The sequence below is a fragment of the Mustela erminea genome, chromosome 4, assembly GCF_009829155.1.
Source record: "Mustela erminea isolate mMusErm1 chromosome 4, mMusErm1.Pri, whole genome shotgun sequence".
Lineage (NCBI taxonomy): Eukaryota > Metazoa > Chordata > Mammalia > Carnivora > Mustelidae > Mustela > Mustela erminea.
Window position 1 is genome coordinate 1,659,318 of NC_045617.1, and position 18,735 is coordinate 1,678,052.

Here is an 18,735-nt window from a genome sequence, read left to right on the forward strand (position 1 = left end):
TCACGGGCGCGGCACGTGCACACACGCGGCAGACAGTCAGCTGCTTCACGGACGAGCCTGGTCTTCCCCACTCTTGCGTGGGTCCCTGCACACACCTGCACTGCAGCTCTTCCCGCGAAGGACACTGAGAGGGTAAGTGTGTTTAGTGTAGTGCAATTCTGAGAAGGAGTCACGATCGAATCTTAAACGCGTCAGCCATGGCTCCACCAGCAGACGACTGACTCTGGGGACTCTGACAGAGCTGGGCACACACCAGGACGAGCTGGGCATCCGGGTGTCTCTGTTCCCACCTCACAAAGGTACAAAGCGCGGTGTGTATGTGTGGAAGAGAACAAGACGAACAGTCTTCCAGGGGCCTAGTCTCGGCACAACGGCACGTCGAAAAGCCGTTTAAATTGATAGAAATGATTCACTCCGATGTCAAACATTTCTTTCCTGTCCTATTAATGTGTAGAAATGAAAAGTGCGAATGTGGAAAATAAGCTGTTTCCTTTCCTTATAAAATAAACCAACAACAAGAGGAAGTATCACTTGAAAACACAGTAGCCTGACAGAAGAATGGAACATTTACTGCCCACATTTTGCTCTATCGTACGGTGCCCATAGAAACAGCTTCTGGCTCACCAAGCAGTATCTAGACCCTCAAAAGAGGCAGGGGTTGGGGGCACTGAACCCTGGGTGGTCAAAAATCCACACACCACTTCTGACTTCTCCCAGACCGTGATGACTAACAGCCGACTGCTGACCGGAAGCTGGATGGAAACATCAAGAGCCGATCACCCCGTATACAGTACGTCTTAGCACACACTGTACTCTTACAGTCCCGGCGCCCACAGAGAACACAGCACTACCAGGAAGAGAACATACATTCGCAGCACTGTACTGAAACACGTGGGCACGAAAGTGGACACAAGACGTTCAACCGATGCTGCTCACGTCAATGGTGTCATTCGATTTCCTGCTAGCTGTCGGACACACACTTTTCAAGTGGACGATATCAAAGGTCCTGCCTCAGACCCTCCACCGGCTCCTCCTGTCCGCCGTGGCACCGAGCCTGCAGGGTCAGGCTCTGCTCTCCCTGCAGACCCCGCGCGGCCCGGGGGCCCTTGCTGCTGTCTCCCATGTACCCCTGCTGAAGTCCTACGATGAGGCTCAGTCATGGCAAGATCCACAGAACTGACCCATCGCCACACGGACCTCTTTGTGTTCCGACTTCCTCTTCGAGCTCACTGACCCCCGAAATGAGGCAGAAGCCAGCAGCAGATATACACTATGAACACGGAGGCCTAAGAACGACACTCCCACAAAACAGGAGCAGACGCGTAGATGACCCTGACACAGGGTAGGGACAGCTTCCTACGGGCTAACAGAAGGCGCCAGAGGAAGCAGGCCACATGAGTACTCCACTGTGAAAGAGACATCTGGAGGAAAACCTCTTCTCCGCTAACTCCAGTGGCTGGTGGAGCACCCGATGGTCCCAGACAGACTGGGCCCGTGGGGTCATTAGGCCTCCCTAGGAAAGCGGCAGGCTAGCCCCGTGGACAAGACGGCGTCATCTGTGATCTCAGCATCGCTTCTTGCCCTGCATGTGGCTCCTCCTCACCACCACCTGGGCTCCCCACCCCCCGACTGGGAGCCCTCCTCCGTCGCCCTGGCCTTCTCGGCTCAGCTCGGCCGCGCTTTCAACCCGGGCTCCTCCAGCCGCCCCAGCGAAAGCCCCACACGCAGGATTCACCATCCACAACCCGTACCTGTTAAACCTCTGTGCCCGCACGTGATTTCTTCTAGTCTCTCACAACCCAACGTCATCTTTCCAAACAGAAAAGCACATCTGACAATGTTCCCAGCTCAACGATTCAGATGGACATTCCCTTCTCTACTAACTTGGATAAAACCCAAATTCCTCAGCTTATCGCTTCAAGCCCTTGCTGTGTGGTTCCAGGCGGCAAAGATCGGCCACTGCCCCCTGCCCCGAGCTTGGTTTCTGCTCAGTGGCACGTCTCTGTGCCTTGTCCCTTGGTCTGAAAAGCTCTTCTGTTCAGCGCTGTGAGGTAATGTGGGAGCCCCGGTGCCGGTCACACAGATCGAAGGTAGCTCTGCCACCAGTGGGGACTCAGATCCCCAGCAGGACTCACTACACGTACTGACTTTATCGGCCTCATTTCCCAGCCACATGGTTAGTTCCGTGGGCAGGGATCACAGTCACGCCTGCGTCCCAGTGCCCGGACAGCTTCCGTACAAACAAAGAAAAATGCACATCACTCGTTTCTCCCTCCTCGAATCCGAACCCTGCCTCACAGACTGTAACGCAGGTGTCCCGTTACAAACCCTTCACTGATCAAACATCCGGGGAATACAGCCTCCCTCCTCACATCTCGTTTCCCTGCCTATCCCCTCTTTCCCAGTAACCAGGAACCCGGGAAAGAAGACTATCAGACTCGGTAATCTCCGACAGAGGGTGTCACCTGTCTCTGCGACATCATTCAGATTTTACCGTCACATGGGTTTATCGCTGAGGGCTGTGACTGTTCACAGAGCCCTTCTCTCTAACCTGAACCGCGACATTGGAATGACTGCTGTCCGTGTGCGTGCGCGGCTTCTCCTCGTAACTTGGCCACTGGTTCTGAGGCGCCGCCACCCGGTCCTGGGATCTGGAGGCGGGGAAGGTGAAGTACTCCCGGCTGTACGTCTGCGTGGGGATGGGGTAGGCCTCCGGTCTCGGTGGGGGGCTCTGCTCCTGGAAACCGGGAAGAAGAAAGAAACGTGAGCTCCTGGCAATTTGCACATAAACTAATTTAATTTCCAATGATCTGTTTTAAAATATAGTAGATACATTTAAAACTGTGTTAAAAATTTAAAGCGTTTGATCCTATACCGAGAATAATTAAAACATTTTCCCCTGATTCCCTCATTTAAAGCTAATTTCCTTATTGTGTTAAAAGTGAAGAAGGCCTCTGGAATTCTTAACACTGCTGATGTGTGGCATGCATGCGGGAGGAGACAGGTCAGGGACCCTGCGGGAGGCCTGGGCATTTGCCACAGGGAGGATGCTCGCTTCGCTCTCACACCTCGGTGCAGAGGTTCCCGGTGGAGACAGATGTGATCTTGGCTGTTGCTCCGGGGGTGTACGCGCTCTTCCCTCCGGGGCTCGGAGGCTGATCTGTTAGAAAGGGTCGGGGGAAAGAAAATTTAACATTAGATAAAAAAAAGCTATGTCACGTGACAGAGCTCCCTGAGGGTCGTGACCACGCGCCCTGCATCTTCCGTCTGCCAGCGAGGAGTCAGCACCCCACAAACAGTAGCCACGTGGGAGATCAGGGCTCACCACACCCTCTCCCCTCACTGGCGTCATCAGAGCCCCGAGTTATCAAGTGTCATCTGCAGACCAGGGGCTGGCAGACACTTCTGGCAACAGGACAGACAATAACCACCTTAGGCTTTGCAAACCTTGTACATGTTGCATATCCTTCTACTGATTCTTCTTGCTAACAACCCTTGAACAGTAGAAACACCACTAGGGGACCTGCTGGCGGTCTGCCCACTCCCGCCAGAGACTGTATCAACAACGCGTCTAGAGCATGCATTGAATCAAAGTGTTCTAACCTAGTTTTTACTTTCTGCGGGGAGAACACAGCTTTCCATCTCTCTCACCGAGAGCACATCTCCATCAGCTAGTGCCCGCAGGGACTCCCACCACCCTGGGAACTAAGCAACCACACGGTGTCTCCCTAGCACCGACGGGAACTGTGCACGTCCAGGCCAGGAAGGGACAGGAAAGGGACCCTTCTTACTTGCCACGTTGGGGCTGGATCGGTGATCGGCCCGATTCTTCATCAGTCTGTCGTCACCCGGCAGTTTCTTAGGTTCACTGTATTCTGCCCAAGGCAGCTGAGGGCTCTCAGGAGATCCGTTTGGGGCTGAATTATTATAGAGCTCGAAACCTTCACTCTTTGGTCGGGGTTTACCTGAGCCACGACGGTCTGAAACTGAAATCAAAGTGTATTCAGGTTCTCCTCATTTGTGTGAGATTTTATTTTAAACACCCGATTTAGTCTTTATTTTTTTTTAAATATTTTATTTATTCATTTGACAGAGAGAGATCCCAAGTAGGCAGAGAGGCAGGCAGAGAGAGGAGGAAGCAGGCTCCCCCTGAGCAGAGAGCCCGATGCGCGGCTTGATCCCAGGACCCTGAGATCATGACCTGAGTGGAAGGCAGAGGCTCTAAACCACTGAACCACTCAGGTGCCCCCCTATTTAGTCTTTAAAGACAGATGAAACCTACAAATATTTAAAATTTCATAAGACCATATTTTTAGTGGGAGAAATAAGGTAATTTTTTTTTAAAATCTAAGAGTAAAATCTTTTTCTAGATAATCTTCAAAGCAACATTTAACTGGCACTGATGGGAAAAGGTGCTCTTTCTAACCCTGCCTTCTTATAAACTCCACCTGTTAAGTCATAAGACAACTTCTAAAGTAACTTTTCAAAGTGGAAGATAAATATACTTCCCTCACTTCCTGAAACACACTGATTCTTTTAGTAGCTGGTGGTGTGACTGTCCACGTCCACTTTTGGCTTTCATGTGCCCGTGTGGCAGCCTGGGCGTGTTCTCTGTTCTAACAGCTTTCCTCTGGGGAAAGGTCATTTCCTTCTTGGAAATGACCAGAAGCTGTGCCATTAGCCCACCAATGTGGAAGCGTCATGAAAAAAGTGAGAGAAATGCTGGGTCGAGGCCTACACAACACACGGTTGGGTTGAGCTACGCTCTGTTTATTCTGGCACACAGCAGGCCCAGGTTCTCAGAGGCTGCGGTAGCAGTCATGTTATCATTAGGTTGACTTCAGGTCCTGGACTTGGAGGAAGCTCCCAAAACACTGACTGACGGAGAAGGGAGCTCCATCAAGGCCAGACTTAGCAGCTGTGCACAAAGTTAGCAAAGTAAATGCAAGGTATATAACGGTTTAAAAGATAACGTGAATCCTAATGGGTTTTTCCCTGTGATTTCTGAACTAATCCTTTCTAAAAAAAGCCCTAAATTTCTTTCGGTTTTATTCTGATGTAGCAACAAAATCATGCTTCCAAGAGATGATCTCATCTCAATAACTGAGATTTTAATTTAAAGCGACCTATGTACAATAAGACAATCACATCCTGCACACGCAGGGCTGAAGTAACTGTTCATATGCAGTCCTACAGCTGCTTCAGTGGAGAATCCTGCTTGTTCTCTGCAGATTTCACGTACACCCGCATCCCCTGCTGCCTACGACCAAGCAGCCGGCTGGTCCCACGGGGGCTTCTGGGGGCAGGAACCTGGGGAACCACCACAGGGCCAGACACCGGATGCTGCTCTTGGCTACTTATCCCGGTCATCTCGCTGGAGGGCTTGCACCCTTGCTGGGACGCTGGAAGCAACAGCACCCAACCCCCCGAGATCCTGCGGCTACAGAGAGGAGGTCAGGATGCTAAAATCCATGGGACGCGCTACGTGGTCCAGACCAGCCCGCCGTTGCCGGCAGCAGTAAGCAAGAGACGACGCGCGGCTCCCCGCCACGAGCTCTTACTTCTCTGCATCATTGGGGACGGCTGATTGAGCAAGGTGGCCAGGCCGTGATAAATTGCTCCCTGCTTTGCTACTTCTAGCGTCACCACAGAACTTGTTCTTGTCATGAGTTCTGCCGCCCTAGGAAGAAGAGAAGCACAAACGTAAGAAAATGAAATGCAGCCTGTGACCACCGACGGCTATTCTGAGGAACAGTTCTGACCTTCAGACCGACGACCTACTGCCCATTCCCTTCCTTTCAAGAGTAACTAAGCACGCATCTCCTGTTGCCACACTAAGAACGGTCAGAGGACACGCGGACATTCCCAGCATGTGCCAAGAGTATTTTTTTTAAGCTTCAAAGAAACCACTCCAAACTGAATAAATATTTATAATCTGCTAACAAATGTGGTATCCTGTACACTATTTTACATTTAAAAAGGTGAAGAGTAAGGGCATAGCTTTTTAGCATCTTTTGTCTTCTAATTCCAAATGTGAAATATCCCTAGACATGCTAATATTCAGCTTGAAGCAAACAAGTACATAAACGACGATACCTTTCTTGAGAGAGTCCTACCAGACTCCGTCCATCCACACTGAGGAGCTGGTCGCCCGCAGCCAGGCGTCCATCCTGTGCAGCGCCGAAGGGCACGTGTTTTGGGCAGTGGGGACAGACAAGGGCAAGAGGAGGAAGAAAGTCAACGGTAAGGAGGCTCACGTTTGTTTTTTTCGGCAAACACTCTACATAGTCTACATGGTGTTTTCTAAGGATAAGAATCAGCGGGGCCTCGCAGGTCATTTGTGGAACAGACGACGGAAGACTTACATCTTTAAAACTGATACTAACCACGTCCGCAGCGCCGCCTTTTACAACAGACTTGACGTAGATCCCGAGTTTGTCCTGACCAGCGCCCTGAACAAAGACAAGGCAGGACACAGTGCTTGAAGACACACAGTAAAAAAATACAAACCTCAGTAAAATACAACACAAATAAAAGAGTACACAGATAATCGTAAAAAAAGGCCTGCTTCCTGCTTTTCCATGAAAACCAGTACCAATAAAATTAACACTCTATTTGGTAAATATAAAGGAACAAACAGGAAACGTACCTAGTTTGTTTCTAAATCAAGGAAAGTCCTCCTGAAAAATCGATTACTAATAAACCAGGTGACGAGGAGACGAAGACCGGCATCCTAACGGAAATTCGAGATGAGCTCTGATGGCCCTGGGTACCAACGAGCCACAGCTACCCTCACGACTTACACTCTTCACCACGCTGAGACAAAAGCAATTTACTGGAGTCTTTTCACATTCCAGTATTTGCCTATATCCCCTTATTTCCAAAGCTGTATTTTAAAATTGAAAACAAGAAAAAACTTCTTGTGGCATCCAGGGAGGGGCACTTAGGTAAGTAAAAGTAAGAGGACTGTGCAGAGAACGCTGCGCATCGGGGCAGTGGAGCTCGCACGGCAGAATCCAGACGAACGCGGAGCTGGGAGCCCCGAGCCCCACGGCCGGCTTGTCAGGACAAGCAGCTTCTGCCAAACAGGTTTAAGGACTACATGTCGCTCCCATACAGAATCACCAACGCTCGGCCTGGACAGTCCAACAAGAACATAAAAACCCGTAGGAATCATTTACTGGACTGGCCACAGGAAGCCATCGCATGCGCGAAATCCCCGTTGGAGCACTGCCAACGTCCCACAGCCGAGGACACGAGGACACATTTCGTAGCTCAGGGTAATTTCAATAGTCATGAAGTACTGTGTCATAAAAGGGAAAATACAGAAGGCGTCCCAGAGTTCAAGAAATGACTTCATGGAAGCAAAGTTCCACAACACTGCGGGTGCACAGTGCTGCCTTCACTGCTGCCTTCCGCGGACCGCCGGTTTGGAGACGACAGTCTGACTGGGGGGCGCCGCTGAGGCCTGTCCCCGCTCTCTGCTCGGGAAATCTAGCACGGAGCACAGCATGCCATTGTTTTCCGCGCCTAAAGCCATCTATTACGTATCTCATTACGAAAATGGCAGAGACTGTCTCAATGTAACAAAACAATTTTGGGAAACGGTCTGTTTCAAATTTCATGTGGTTCCATTACCTGCGAGCTGCGTTTATAAAGATGCTATACGAGCTAAAACCCGGTCTTCTCTTTTGCAGCTCTCCCCCCATCGGCCTAGGTTTTCCCATGTTCACCTCCATGTGCTCCTCAGTGTCTGTCTGTCCCCTGTCCCCACTCTGCACACCCCCTGCCCCGCCCCAGACTCCTGACTGCCTACAGACAGATGCACGCCCCTCAGAGGTCAGCCAGCACGTCCACTACAATACGTAGCCACATGCAAGCGGAGACCTCCGCTGTGTCCTCCTGACACACACACACACACACACACACCCCAAAAAGCAGTGAGACAGTTGGCAAAGCTTGTCCTTTTCTGTAAATCTGAAATTTCACGGTAAACAAAATACATCCACCAGCACTCAATAAACGGCAGCTTTTTGGACTGCAGCATGTTACTCAGAGAGAGCACAACAGAGCAACAGCCAACCCTTTAACCTGACTCTGTTCTGGCCGGTCCTGGGTCTCCCTGAATGGAGGGCCCTAACGTGCACTTGGGAAATTACTCCCAGCCAGCCCCACGCCATCTGCTCTGTAAAGCAGGCTATTCCCTCGCAGGCAATCCAATGAAATGATTTTGTCCCCCAGTATACTCCGTACTTCTGTGCAGTCTGTGACCGACTACTTAATTCCACAGCCCAGCTGTCTAAGCGACCATTCCACTCCTTCGACAGGCATCCGCCGACTACTCACACTGGGAAGGGGCCTGTGCCCCACGCGGCACGCACCGCAGCTTCGCTGCAAGCCCCCCTCTGCTTTCAGCCGCCCGTTCAGACCAGGAGCCGCCCCCTGAAGGGAGCCAGCAGCCCCACATTCCATCTCAGACCAAGGATACAAGCTTCCATCTGGGGGACTCCCTGGGAACCACAAATACTGCGCAAGTGACCGGAAAGCCCGCAGCACCTTTAGAGAGGCCGTTTGGTGTCCTATGTGTGCCGTGAGGTTTACAAAGTCTAAGCTCAAATATTCACGTAAAACTGATCACGTGATACACACACTGGACAGCACCGTGCCCGTCACATCTTCAGATGCAGGCACAAGTGTCCAGCCTAATCGTCCAACAGTCCCGGCAAGCCCTCCTTGCAGCCGCCCCGCTGGTCCCCAGGGTCCGAGCCTGGCGCCGCGCCCTGGAGCCCTAGCGCAGATCCTCGCCCTCTCACAACACACCGCACCTGATCCACAGCCTCCTTTGCACGCCCCCAATCCACGCTGCCTCCGTGTCCCCGTTTTGGCTTACGCTGTGCTTTCTACAGCAACGTCGGATGCCACAGGTCTGCCAAAACGCTTCCGTCGCTCACTCCTGGCTCACCTGCCACCGTCCGCCAAGCCACACGACTTCCCGACATTGGGCAAGATGTAAGCTCCTCCTCACCTGTGCCCCCGGGACGCTTCCCCGGGTCACCGGCTGCCACCAGTGCAGATGGCTCTCCCCACCGGCCTTCCCAGTCGCTGCCTTCCAGCCTCCAGCACATGGTTAAGGCCTTCCTCCTGAGCCCACCACGAGGCAGCCCAGACCCCATCCATGAGCGAACAGATCAGTACTCTACCCGTGCGCCAGGAAGCAGCTGACGTGGCCACCACCGACGGAGCTGCTAACGCCGCAACATTCCAAGCTGAACTCGAAGCTAGGAACCCTGAGCATTTCCGACTGTGGCACCACAGGGACTGCTTCCAGAAGCTGTCTGCCTTCGCTGTTGGGTGAAGGACGATGGGCAAGGCACAGCACTGAAGAAATGCTGTTTTCTTGCATGATGGGAATTTATCTAAGTTCTAAGCTACAATCACATCTTTAATTCCAAGTTCAATTTATCAGTGTGTCTGCTACTCAGAAAAGGAGATCTCCATCTGAGGAATGATAGGACAGTGATCATTACAGCCCTCAACTGCAAAGGCCCAGTAGGCTTCTAAAAGGTCCTTTTAAGGTTGGTCATAAAGATGGACTTTAAGTCACTGACAGTACATGCTGAAACACATTAAAAAAATACTGTTGGGGGAGGGTGATACATAAGGGAAGAACGGATCCAGAATATTCTACAGAGGGATCCAAGCTGTGGTTAGCATTTGAATCTCACTAATGTGGTCTCAACCTTGCACCCCGTACCTAGAAAAAGTCTTGATTTAACACCCCTACTTCTTACGTTTCTGTAAACACATTTCCATTCCACTAACCTTTAACCTTCCCATAGACACGGCCCCTAAAGTAGACCTGCTCCGCCAGAACTCCCCACCCTCCCATCTCTGCTTACTCGAATCCTCTCCATACTTCACGTGTGGCTCACGGTTACAAACAGGACATAAAAAAAAAATCACAAGTACAACTGTTTTACAGAGAAATGACCAGTTCCACTGCTTATTATTTTAGAAAAACAAAATTACAGATGGATCAGAGATCAAAGAAGTTTAAGGACTTTATTTTTTTAAAGATTTTATTTGACAGAGAGAGAGAAAGAAAGTGTGCACACATGAGCAGGGGGAGGGGCAGAGGCAGAGGGAGAAGCACACTCCCGGCTGAGCAGGGAGCCCGATGCAGAACTCGATCCCAGAACTCCGGGATCATGACCTGAGCCGAAGGCAGACACCTAACCGACTGAGCCCCCAAGGTGCCCCAGAAATCTAAGGAATTTCTAACCATACACACTTACATATACATGTGTATGTACATAAAACCAACACGGGTAGTTACTTTCAATGCACAAGACCATAATCTCTGACCAGCTGTAAGAAGACCCGACATCTTCATCTGGACGCAACTCTCCTGGTTTGCAACGTCCACCTTGGCAGGCTGGACAGAGGGGCGGGGCGGGTGGTGCTATTTCATCCCCGCTCGTGCTACCCGGGCCGGGACCAGGCCAGCTCTCGGGCACACTGAGGCAAACCCACCACCTGCCAGGTCGCAGTAACTCCTCAGCATTACAAAGCTCTCACTACCTGCCCCACTTCTTCTGAAGAAAAGTAACATTATAAACTATGATAAAAACAGTATAAACTAAATTATTTCAGAAGCATTAAACCACTTGTCTTATTTCTGAATAATAATGCACACACTAACCTAGCCTAGAAAGACTGAACTTGTATGGCAAGTCCATTCTTTTTCTTTTTTCAAAAGTTTTATTTAGTTATTTGAGGGAGTGAGAAAGTACACGGTGCGGGGGTGGGTAGGGCAGAGAAGAGGGAGGAGTAGGGAGCCCGACACGGGTCTTGATCACAGAAGCCTGGAATCAAGACCTGAACTGAAGGCAGGTGGCTTCACCAACTGAGTCCCCCAGATGCCCCAAGCCCATTCCTTTTCTAGTTAAGAAAGGCAAACAGGGTCCAGGAAGTTTTTGCTGCTACACGCCGTTGTAACACACATCAGTAAAAGAATGTAAACACGAGCTATATAAACATTAGACAAGCATCGGTGGGATGGCATTAACAGACACTACCAGACTGTGCTGTCTGGTACGGTGGCCGCAGACCACACGCGGCTCTACTGAGTACTCGGAATGCAGAAATGCAGCCGGTCCAAACGGAATGTGCGTGAAGTACACAATATACCCAGATGTATCTAAGCTTTGTATGGAAAAAAGAATCTAAATATCTCATTAATGATCTACATTCCAACTACACGTTGGAATCATAACACTTTGAATATACCCTGTAAAATAAAACACATTATTAGAATTAATTTCAGGGTTTTTTTTTTTTTTATGCACCTAATAGAACATTTAAATTACCTTTGTGGCTCACACATTCTACTGGACAACACTATTCTAAAACTACAGATTTTTCATGCTATATGTTATTAGTAACCACAGGTACTAGCAATAAATTTATAATTAAGCAGATAACTGGGTAAAAACAAGATTTTCACAATATATAACATTATGCACCCTGATTTCCAACCATGGAAGAGTAACATTAATCATTAAAATGGCAAGGCTCAGTAATTTTAAGGAGTACTTGTTTAAAGCTACCTAAGCTGGTATTTGAAGATATTTCAGTATTTTTAGTCTTTTATTCATAAAATTTAAAAGGTTACTCAGAATCATCCAGAATTATCGATTCCCCATTTAACAAACCAAATTCCCTTTTATTTTTCTTATGTTTTAAAGATTTATTGATCTGAGAAAGAGAGCGCGCATGAGAGCATAAGCAGGGAGAGCAGCAGGGGAGGAGGAAACCCAGGTGCCCCTCAAACTCCTTCCGTAAAGGGTCTCCTGGAGGGCGGTCAGGGATCGTGAAGGCACCAGCAATCACGAGCGACACTAAGTACGACCGTGGAATTCAGTGAAGCTAACGAGAAGCACAGTGTACGTATCAAAGCCACATTTTCCCTCCTGAAGACACTTGGAGAATAACAGGGCAGTCGGTGCCCCAGCTGCTCTGTCTGCGGTCTGTGCGCTCTGATGTCACTCAGACTCCCGGAGAGGACAGGGCGGTGGCCAGTATGTCCAGCCAGGCTGTGCAAAAAAGGGCATAGAGCTACATTCTCAGTCCTTAGAAAAGCAATTACAGTGAAATGGCAGAGATCACCACATGCGTGATCTTGGTATTTAATCTTCTTTTTTTAAAACATTTTATTTATTTGACAGAGATCACGAGTAGGCAGAGAGGCAGGCAGAGAGAGAGGAGGAAGCAGGCTCCCCGCTGAGCAGAGAGCCCGATGCGGGGCTCGATCCCAGGACCCTGACACCGTGACCTGAGCCGAAGGCAAGCCAGAGGCTTAACCCACGGAGCCAGCCAGGCGCCCCTTTAGTATTTAATCGTAAGCGCGCCCGGGTCTGCTCCTCTCTTCTTTCAAAGGGAAAGGAAGCGGGCCTGGAGACGGAAGTGGGATTACTGAGGCCGAGGAGGGCAGGGCAGAGGAGGAGGTTTAGCAGAAGTGGACTGGGGTTTCCCTGTGAAAAGGCAGAAGAAGGGCAGCACATTAACAGAAAAGGTTCCCAAACAGGATGATGGAGGCAGAAGTAAGAACTCGGTGGCTACAAGCCACACGTTCCCCAGAACTGGATGGAACGCGCCCGGGGCTGAGCTGCTTACGTGTCAGACGTGGACCGGCTATGGGACAAGGCGGCCCTCGGACAGCTGGTCTCTGCTCCTGCTGGCGCACCTTCGGGAACACGGAGGGTGAGGTCCTCTCACCCCGGGCACAGAAACTCAGTCAGGAGGAACCTACGCCTCAAACGCTCAGTGGCCAACGGAGTGTGTGGGGGAGTATGATATGACTAACAGCATAAAAACATCATTAACAAACAATCCAAAAGAAAAAAAAAAGAAAAGCAGCCTAGGAGGAAGGAAGAGAGGCCGGCAGAGAGTCAAGCCTATTGTTCCCAGGGCTGGAGACCCCGTCTGGACTCTTCACCGAAGGTTCCAGAACAATGGTGGGCTGGGGGAACCTGAGAGCCCAGCAGCACTTAGAACTGGTCAGGATGTTCGCACAGGGCTCTGCCCACGTGCTCCTTCCTCACGGTCTGAAAGCAGCTTTTTTTCCCATCAGACAAGGAGTTCTGATTCGCAAACTATTAAAACTCAGACGAGGGTTTTAAAAGCACTGAAAAGCTCTCTCTTTTTGGTAGGAATTACCTTAATTCTGGAACAAGCAGTTTTAAAAGTCACTGCTGATACACAGTCTGCCCTCAACAAGTCTGAGAGCAGGGGCCAGGTGCTCCCGGAAAGGTGTGGTCCGTGAACAAGCCTACGCTTGGTTTCGGTGAGCCAGGCTCCAGGCCCTGCCACCGCTTATGCTTTGCAGAGAACACAAAACTCACCCTTTCTATCCTTTCCCTCTTTCTAAGATGAAGAAAAGGAACAAAATAGGGAACTCCCAAGTTGGGTCCCTCAGATGCGCTGCAGGGGGTACGTGGGTGTGTGCACGGCATGAGGGCAAAGGCGCGGGGCTTTGCTGAGATCTCAGAGTGCTCTGGGAACGAAAGGGGGGAGACCAATGCAGGCGAGCTCCTGGCTCCCGTCCACTGCTAACGCAGGTATGCCCCGTGCAGGGGTGAGGGCGGACTCCCCAGCCTTGGCTGAGAGCAAGTGGGCTAGGCTGAGGCAGCCTAAACCTTCTTCAGACTGGGATGTCCCACGCCGATCCCCTGCGTGCAGCGAGCCACAGAAAGATCATTTCTTACCACGAGTCCCAGATGTGAAATGGTTCTGCTTTAAAGCATTAATGTTCAATGTTTCTGTTACGTTAATACTACAATAAAATTCAATACTTTCATCAATGCAAGAAATCAGTGCTTAGACCATTATTACAAAATAGGTAAAAAACAATAATTTTTTATTTTTATACAAGTTACTAGTTTGCTCTTAAAACAAAACTATAAAGCATTCTTTCCAAACTCAGGAACTATCACGGAAGGCATAGCACTAGTCCTTTCATACAACTTCACGGAAGATTATTTCTGGCACTTCCACGAAAGAAATTCTGCAGTCACACTGGGTACTCTGAAACTGATTTTAAAAAGAACCTAAAATTTCCGGACTTCATCTTTTTGACTAGCTCTTTCCCGTGTGGTCACAAGGATGTTAAAGAATGGGAGAATGAAGGTCTCACATTTTTCAAAGGACTGAACTGTAGTTCATGTCAGGAATTTACTCTTCAAACAGTGAGAAGGTGGTATGTTATGAAACATTGTTTTCATCTTCTCCTTTTTAAGACACAGCAATTTTTGTGTGTGTGTTTAAAACTAATTAAGATTTAAAGACTTAAAGTCAGTGTATAGTCTAAAAGCGCAAACTGAAACACCTTTAAGATATTATTCAATTGTTCATCTTTTAAAAAGATAGTAAAATATCCTAATGTATCTCTAAAATGGTCATTTCTAGCCTCACTTGTAGCATAAATGGGTTTCAAAGCCAGTCAAAGCCCCCCATGCATCCGCGGGAAGCTCCCCACCCACTCGACCACAGGCACCCAGCATCACTGCGAGCCATCCTCACCACGTTATCATCAGCACAAGGACATTTATGGGCTTTTTTCCTGTGCAAAAAGGATATAGGAACCTTTTCTTTTTATGAACCTTAAAAATGTGCAACACTGAAATACAGAGCAACAAACCCGGGGTGTGTAATTACGAGCCACAGTAAGCGGCGGCTTCATGAGCGAGTTAATCACTGGCAGGTTTCAACAAGTTCTAATGGAAGCAGCCGCGGAATGCAGTTCCGAGTCTGCCCGACACCCACAACACAACAGCACCCTGATGAAACTCACCACCGGTCCTGTTCTTCCGACAACAGAGAACCACATTCTGATCTCGGGACTACAGCAACTTCTCCAACTGAGGGAAAAGACAACTGCTTCCTTCCCTCGGTGTCCCACAGCAGCCAGAGCTGGTCTCTGAGGACATGGGTCCACACAGTTCCGAGCTGGACATCGGGACACCGAGCAGCATCTCCCAGCACGGACTGCAGTGAGCGCCGCGCTCAGACTCTTACGTAACCAGTCAGCTCTGACTTGCCTTCACTTGGTACTTTATTAAACTTTAAAAAGAGCTAGGAAAATAAAGAGGGAATTGTTTGTATTTTAAAAATCCAAATTAAACAGGAAGCATTGTGTTGTCCCACAGATGAGTAAGAAGGAGCATACTAAACTTCCCCAAAAGCAACATTTTAAAAAAGTAAACTGCACACACATACTCTTCCAAATCATCTGGATTTCATAAAACCGAACCGCACTGTGGAAGGAGCGTCGGGAAGCTGAACATCAAAACATCGTCCAGGCTCAAAGCAGCTAGCCACACACTAATTAGGAAAAAAATAAAAAAAAATGGCTGGGCCAGATATGAAGACCACAAGAGCTTAAAGAAAACACAAACCACACAGACACCAGGAACAGTCACTGGGGCCTCTAGGCTCTTCTGCGCCAACCGTGCAGCTCCAAGGAGGGAGCACGATGACAGCGGGCACCGTGCGGCCAGCGAGTGCCAGGTCAGACCTTCCCCACGGCTTCACGCGCCTGTCCTTGTGCTTGTCCGGTGTGATCTGCTCGGGGCTCCAAGGCTGCGAGGTGCACACGCAGATCCCGTGCCATAGGACCAGCAGGAGCACACGCTAGCGAGCCCTGGCAACAGGGACGAGACAACTCCCCGTCGTGCTGAGCCCTCCCCTGGCCATGCGCTGGCCTGCCTGGCACTTAAAACACATTCTTGAAATCCTGAAAACCAATCTCTTCTAATTGTTGTAACAGATGCGGACCTATGCGACGTGTCAGCCTTACAGTGCTGTTTAGCAGCGCGTGTAATTAAGTGACTTCCGATTTTCACTGCTGAATGTTCCTTTCCTAGCACTGAAGATACTACAAATCAGTTAGAGAAAAACAGGTTACTTCGTGAAGCCGCCAGGAACCATGACATTTCACGTGTCATTTCAAGAGCAGACATGAATGCCCTATTCATGTCTTCAAGGGGCACAATGTCCACTAAACAGACCACAGCCTGAGTCACGTCCTCCAGAACATCCCTGTGTGTGCGGACACCCAAATTCTGTCTCTGGCTCTGAGTTTCTGAGTTCCATACCCATCAATCCAACTGCTGCATGATGTCCCGCTCCCCAGCTAAACTGGCTTCCTGGCTTGCAAAGGTAGTACGTGCAAAACTGAACACCTGACTCTGACTGCTGACGTCTCGCCCCTGCCCTGCTTTCAGGACACGCCGCATCCACACGCTCCACGCTGAGGACAGGAGCACGGTGCGTCCTGCTATTTCACTCTCACCCCCTACAGCTAACTCATCCATCACACAGACCGCAGTCATTCCACAAACACGCAACAGCAACAAAACCGAGTACCCGACCTCAGCAACTGTGCTCTGCCCCACCCCGTGGCTGCTTCTCCGGGCCACGCCTCTGTCACCTTCCAGGGGGCCGCTGCTGCGCCTTTGCCTGCAGTCCCTCGTCTGAGCCCCTGGAGCCCATGCTCTCTGAAGGACTGACAATCAACTTTCGGAACCTTACTTTGACCCTGTCAGGCCTTTATCTGGTATTTATTTGGTATCTGAGCGATACCAAAATGCACAAGCCCGCCAAGATCTCAGGGACTCTAAGTTCCTCTGGGACACAGCCCCACTCCCGCACCGGCCGCCACCCTCCAGCTGCAGCAGAGCCCGCAAGGCCCGCACCGCAGAGGACACTCACCAGCGGGGCCCCCGCAGGAAAAGCGCGCCGACTGCTGTATGAGACGCGGTCCCGCCTCCCCTCTCCCAGAGGCACCCCGGAAGGCTGGCCCCCAATTCCACGCTCCCGCACAGAACACAACGGCTCCACAATGACTGCGCCTTTGCCTGCAGCCCCTCGTCTGAGACTCTCTGCCCACCAGGGTCTGCCCGCTAATGCCTGCACGCCCGACAAGCTCCAGCTTAAGAGGCACTTGCTCATGAAGGCCCCCATGGACCCGCGCTCGGTCGGCAGACGCCCTGGAGCAGCGGCCTCTGACGTCACGCACTCGCTGGTAGTCACTTCTGCTTCGCCCCTGAAGTGAGCAAGGGCGTGTGTGCTGATAAAGACATTGGGGGGGGGGCTATCCCGAGAGCCAGGGGCATACTTCGTTTTATTACGTCTATTATTTAATATTAAAGCTGATGAATTCGGCACCTTAGCATTAAATCTGGAATCTCTTCTTCAAAAAACTTGTATTATTACTTTTTTTTCTAGTTCTCAATGTATGCTTTCACTGTGGCAAGTTTTCCAAGAGGCCAGAAAACAAGAGGAGTGTGGGAATCCCTGGGAGGCGGGGGAGGATGCCACCTTCCCGGTCCAGGAAAGGAAGGGGCGGCCCCCACGGCCTGCCTCCCACGGGGACTGCTAGCGGACGAGGCGAGCCGGGGTGAAGACACGGAGCGGTTGCTCTCGGTCCTGGGTTCTCTGGCTCTGCGGCGGGGCCTGCGGCTGGCAGCTGGGGCACGAGCCACAGGGCAAGGAGACCCCACCACCCGCAGAGACGACGGAGCAGCCAGGCTACTGCAGACGCGGCACAGAAGCCACGTTCTCCGCTCCAGCTTTGGGAAGAAGAAAGGCGATCTCTGGATTTCTATCTAATGTCCTGTGTTCTTCCTGTTCCCCACGGAGCCCCAGTTCTGAAATCCCATATCCCAATTAGAAATGCTGACACTGATACTTTCCTCCTATTTTTCCTAGACATCTTTTTTTCTTTTTTTTAATGTGTCAGTCTAGAAAATGCCAGCAACAGACACGCAGACACTTTAAGGTTAGAAAGTGGAAATCACACTCCGTCTTTACACAACAGGCACCTGGTAGTCTCTCTTGGAATAAACAGTGCCTGACAATTAACTACTAGTTTCACGTTGAGTTTATTATTCTGGTACTAGTGAAAGGAACAGAAGACCTCCTCTTTAGACTACCTATAACCGGAAGCTGACTCCTGCATGTTCCCAGTTTCCGTGAGGCCGTCGGTCGCCATGCTACACGATCTCTTAGCACAAGTCACAAAGACTTCCGTCAGAGCAAGGATCCCAGAGTGCTGTCTGTCTCTACGACCAAGTACTTCCTACTGACTAGAGAGAGCACACTGCGTTCCCATGCCTCCTTGCACAAAGGCAGGTGCACACAGACCGTGTGGGAGCCCTGAGGGAGGGGCAGTCAGCACAGGTAGGGCTAGGAGAGGTGAGCAAGTGCAGGGACCCATCACCAGGACAGAAACACAGCTGCGCGACCAGTGGGCGAAGGCCAGGTGATGGCAGTGGGTGAAGGCCAGGCGGACGAGCTGTTGTCAGCGGTCCGGCCCCAGGACCTCCACATGGAGGGGTGCAGGGACCCCTCCCGGCAGTGAGAGGACTCTCCCACGGCCTGCCATCTGGAACCACTTCTGGGGGAGAACGCAGGCCTGGGGCCGGCACCCTCCCTTCTACCTCTCCCCCACGGGCACCATGAACGGAGGCGTGACTGGGACTTCAGCCCATGTCCCAGTCCTAACCGCCCACGGACACCTGGCCACCCCACGAGAACAGAGGCCAGAGGCCCAAGGGGGAGGCGGGGGCAGGGGCCTGCATGGGGCCCCACTGTGTGCACGATGCCGTCAGGGGTTACAGATAAGGATCAGAGGCGCTTAGGTAAATAGGACTTTGCCTTTCAGAGACCAGGTGG

At 50.7% G+C, this 18,735-nt stretch overlaps 1 protein-coding gene across 15 annotated transcripts in view; it reads right to left on the reverse strand.

The window, feature by feature from the left end:
* AFDN (afadin, adherens junction formation factor) overlaps positions 1-18,735 on the reverse strand; it is a 126,353-nt gene that overhangs the window by 18,301 nt on the left and 89,317 nt on the right. For all 15 annotated transcript variants that reach the window (XM_032338467.1, XM_032338457.1, XM_032338458.1 and 12 more), the window contains 6 exons: positions 6,387-6,452; positions 6,097-6,170; positions 5,562-5,680; positions 3,792-3,986; positions 3,069-3,160; positions 2,552-2,737 (listed from right to left, as the gene is read on the reverse strand). In XM_032338467.1, coding sequence (XP_032194358.1) covers positions 2,552-2,737; positions 3,069-3,160; positions 3,792-3,986; positions 5,562-5,680; positions 6,097-6,170; positions 6,387-6,452 — 732 coding nt within the window. The remainder of the gene's footprint in view (positions 1-2,551; positions 2,738-3,068; positions 3,161-3,791; positions 3,987-5,561; positions 5,681-6,096; positions 6,171-6,386; positions 6,453-18,735) is intronic.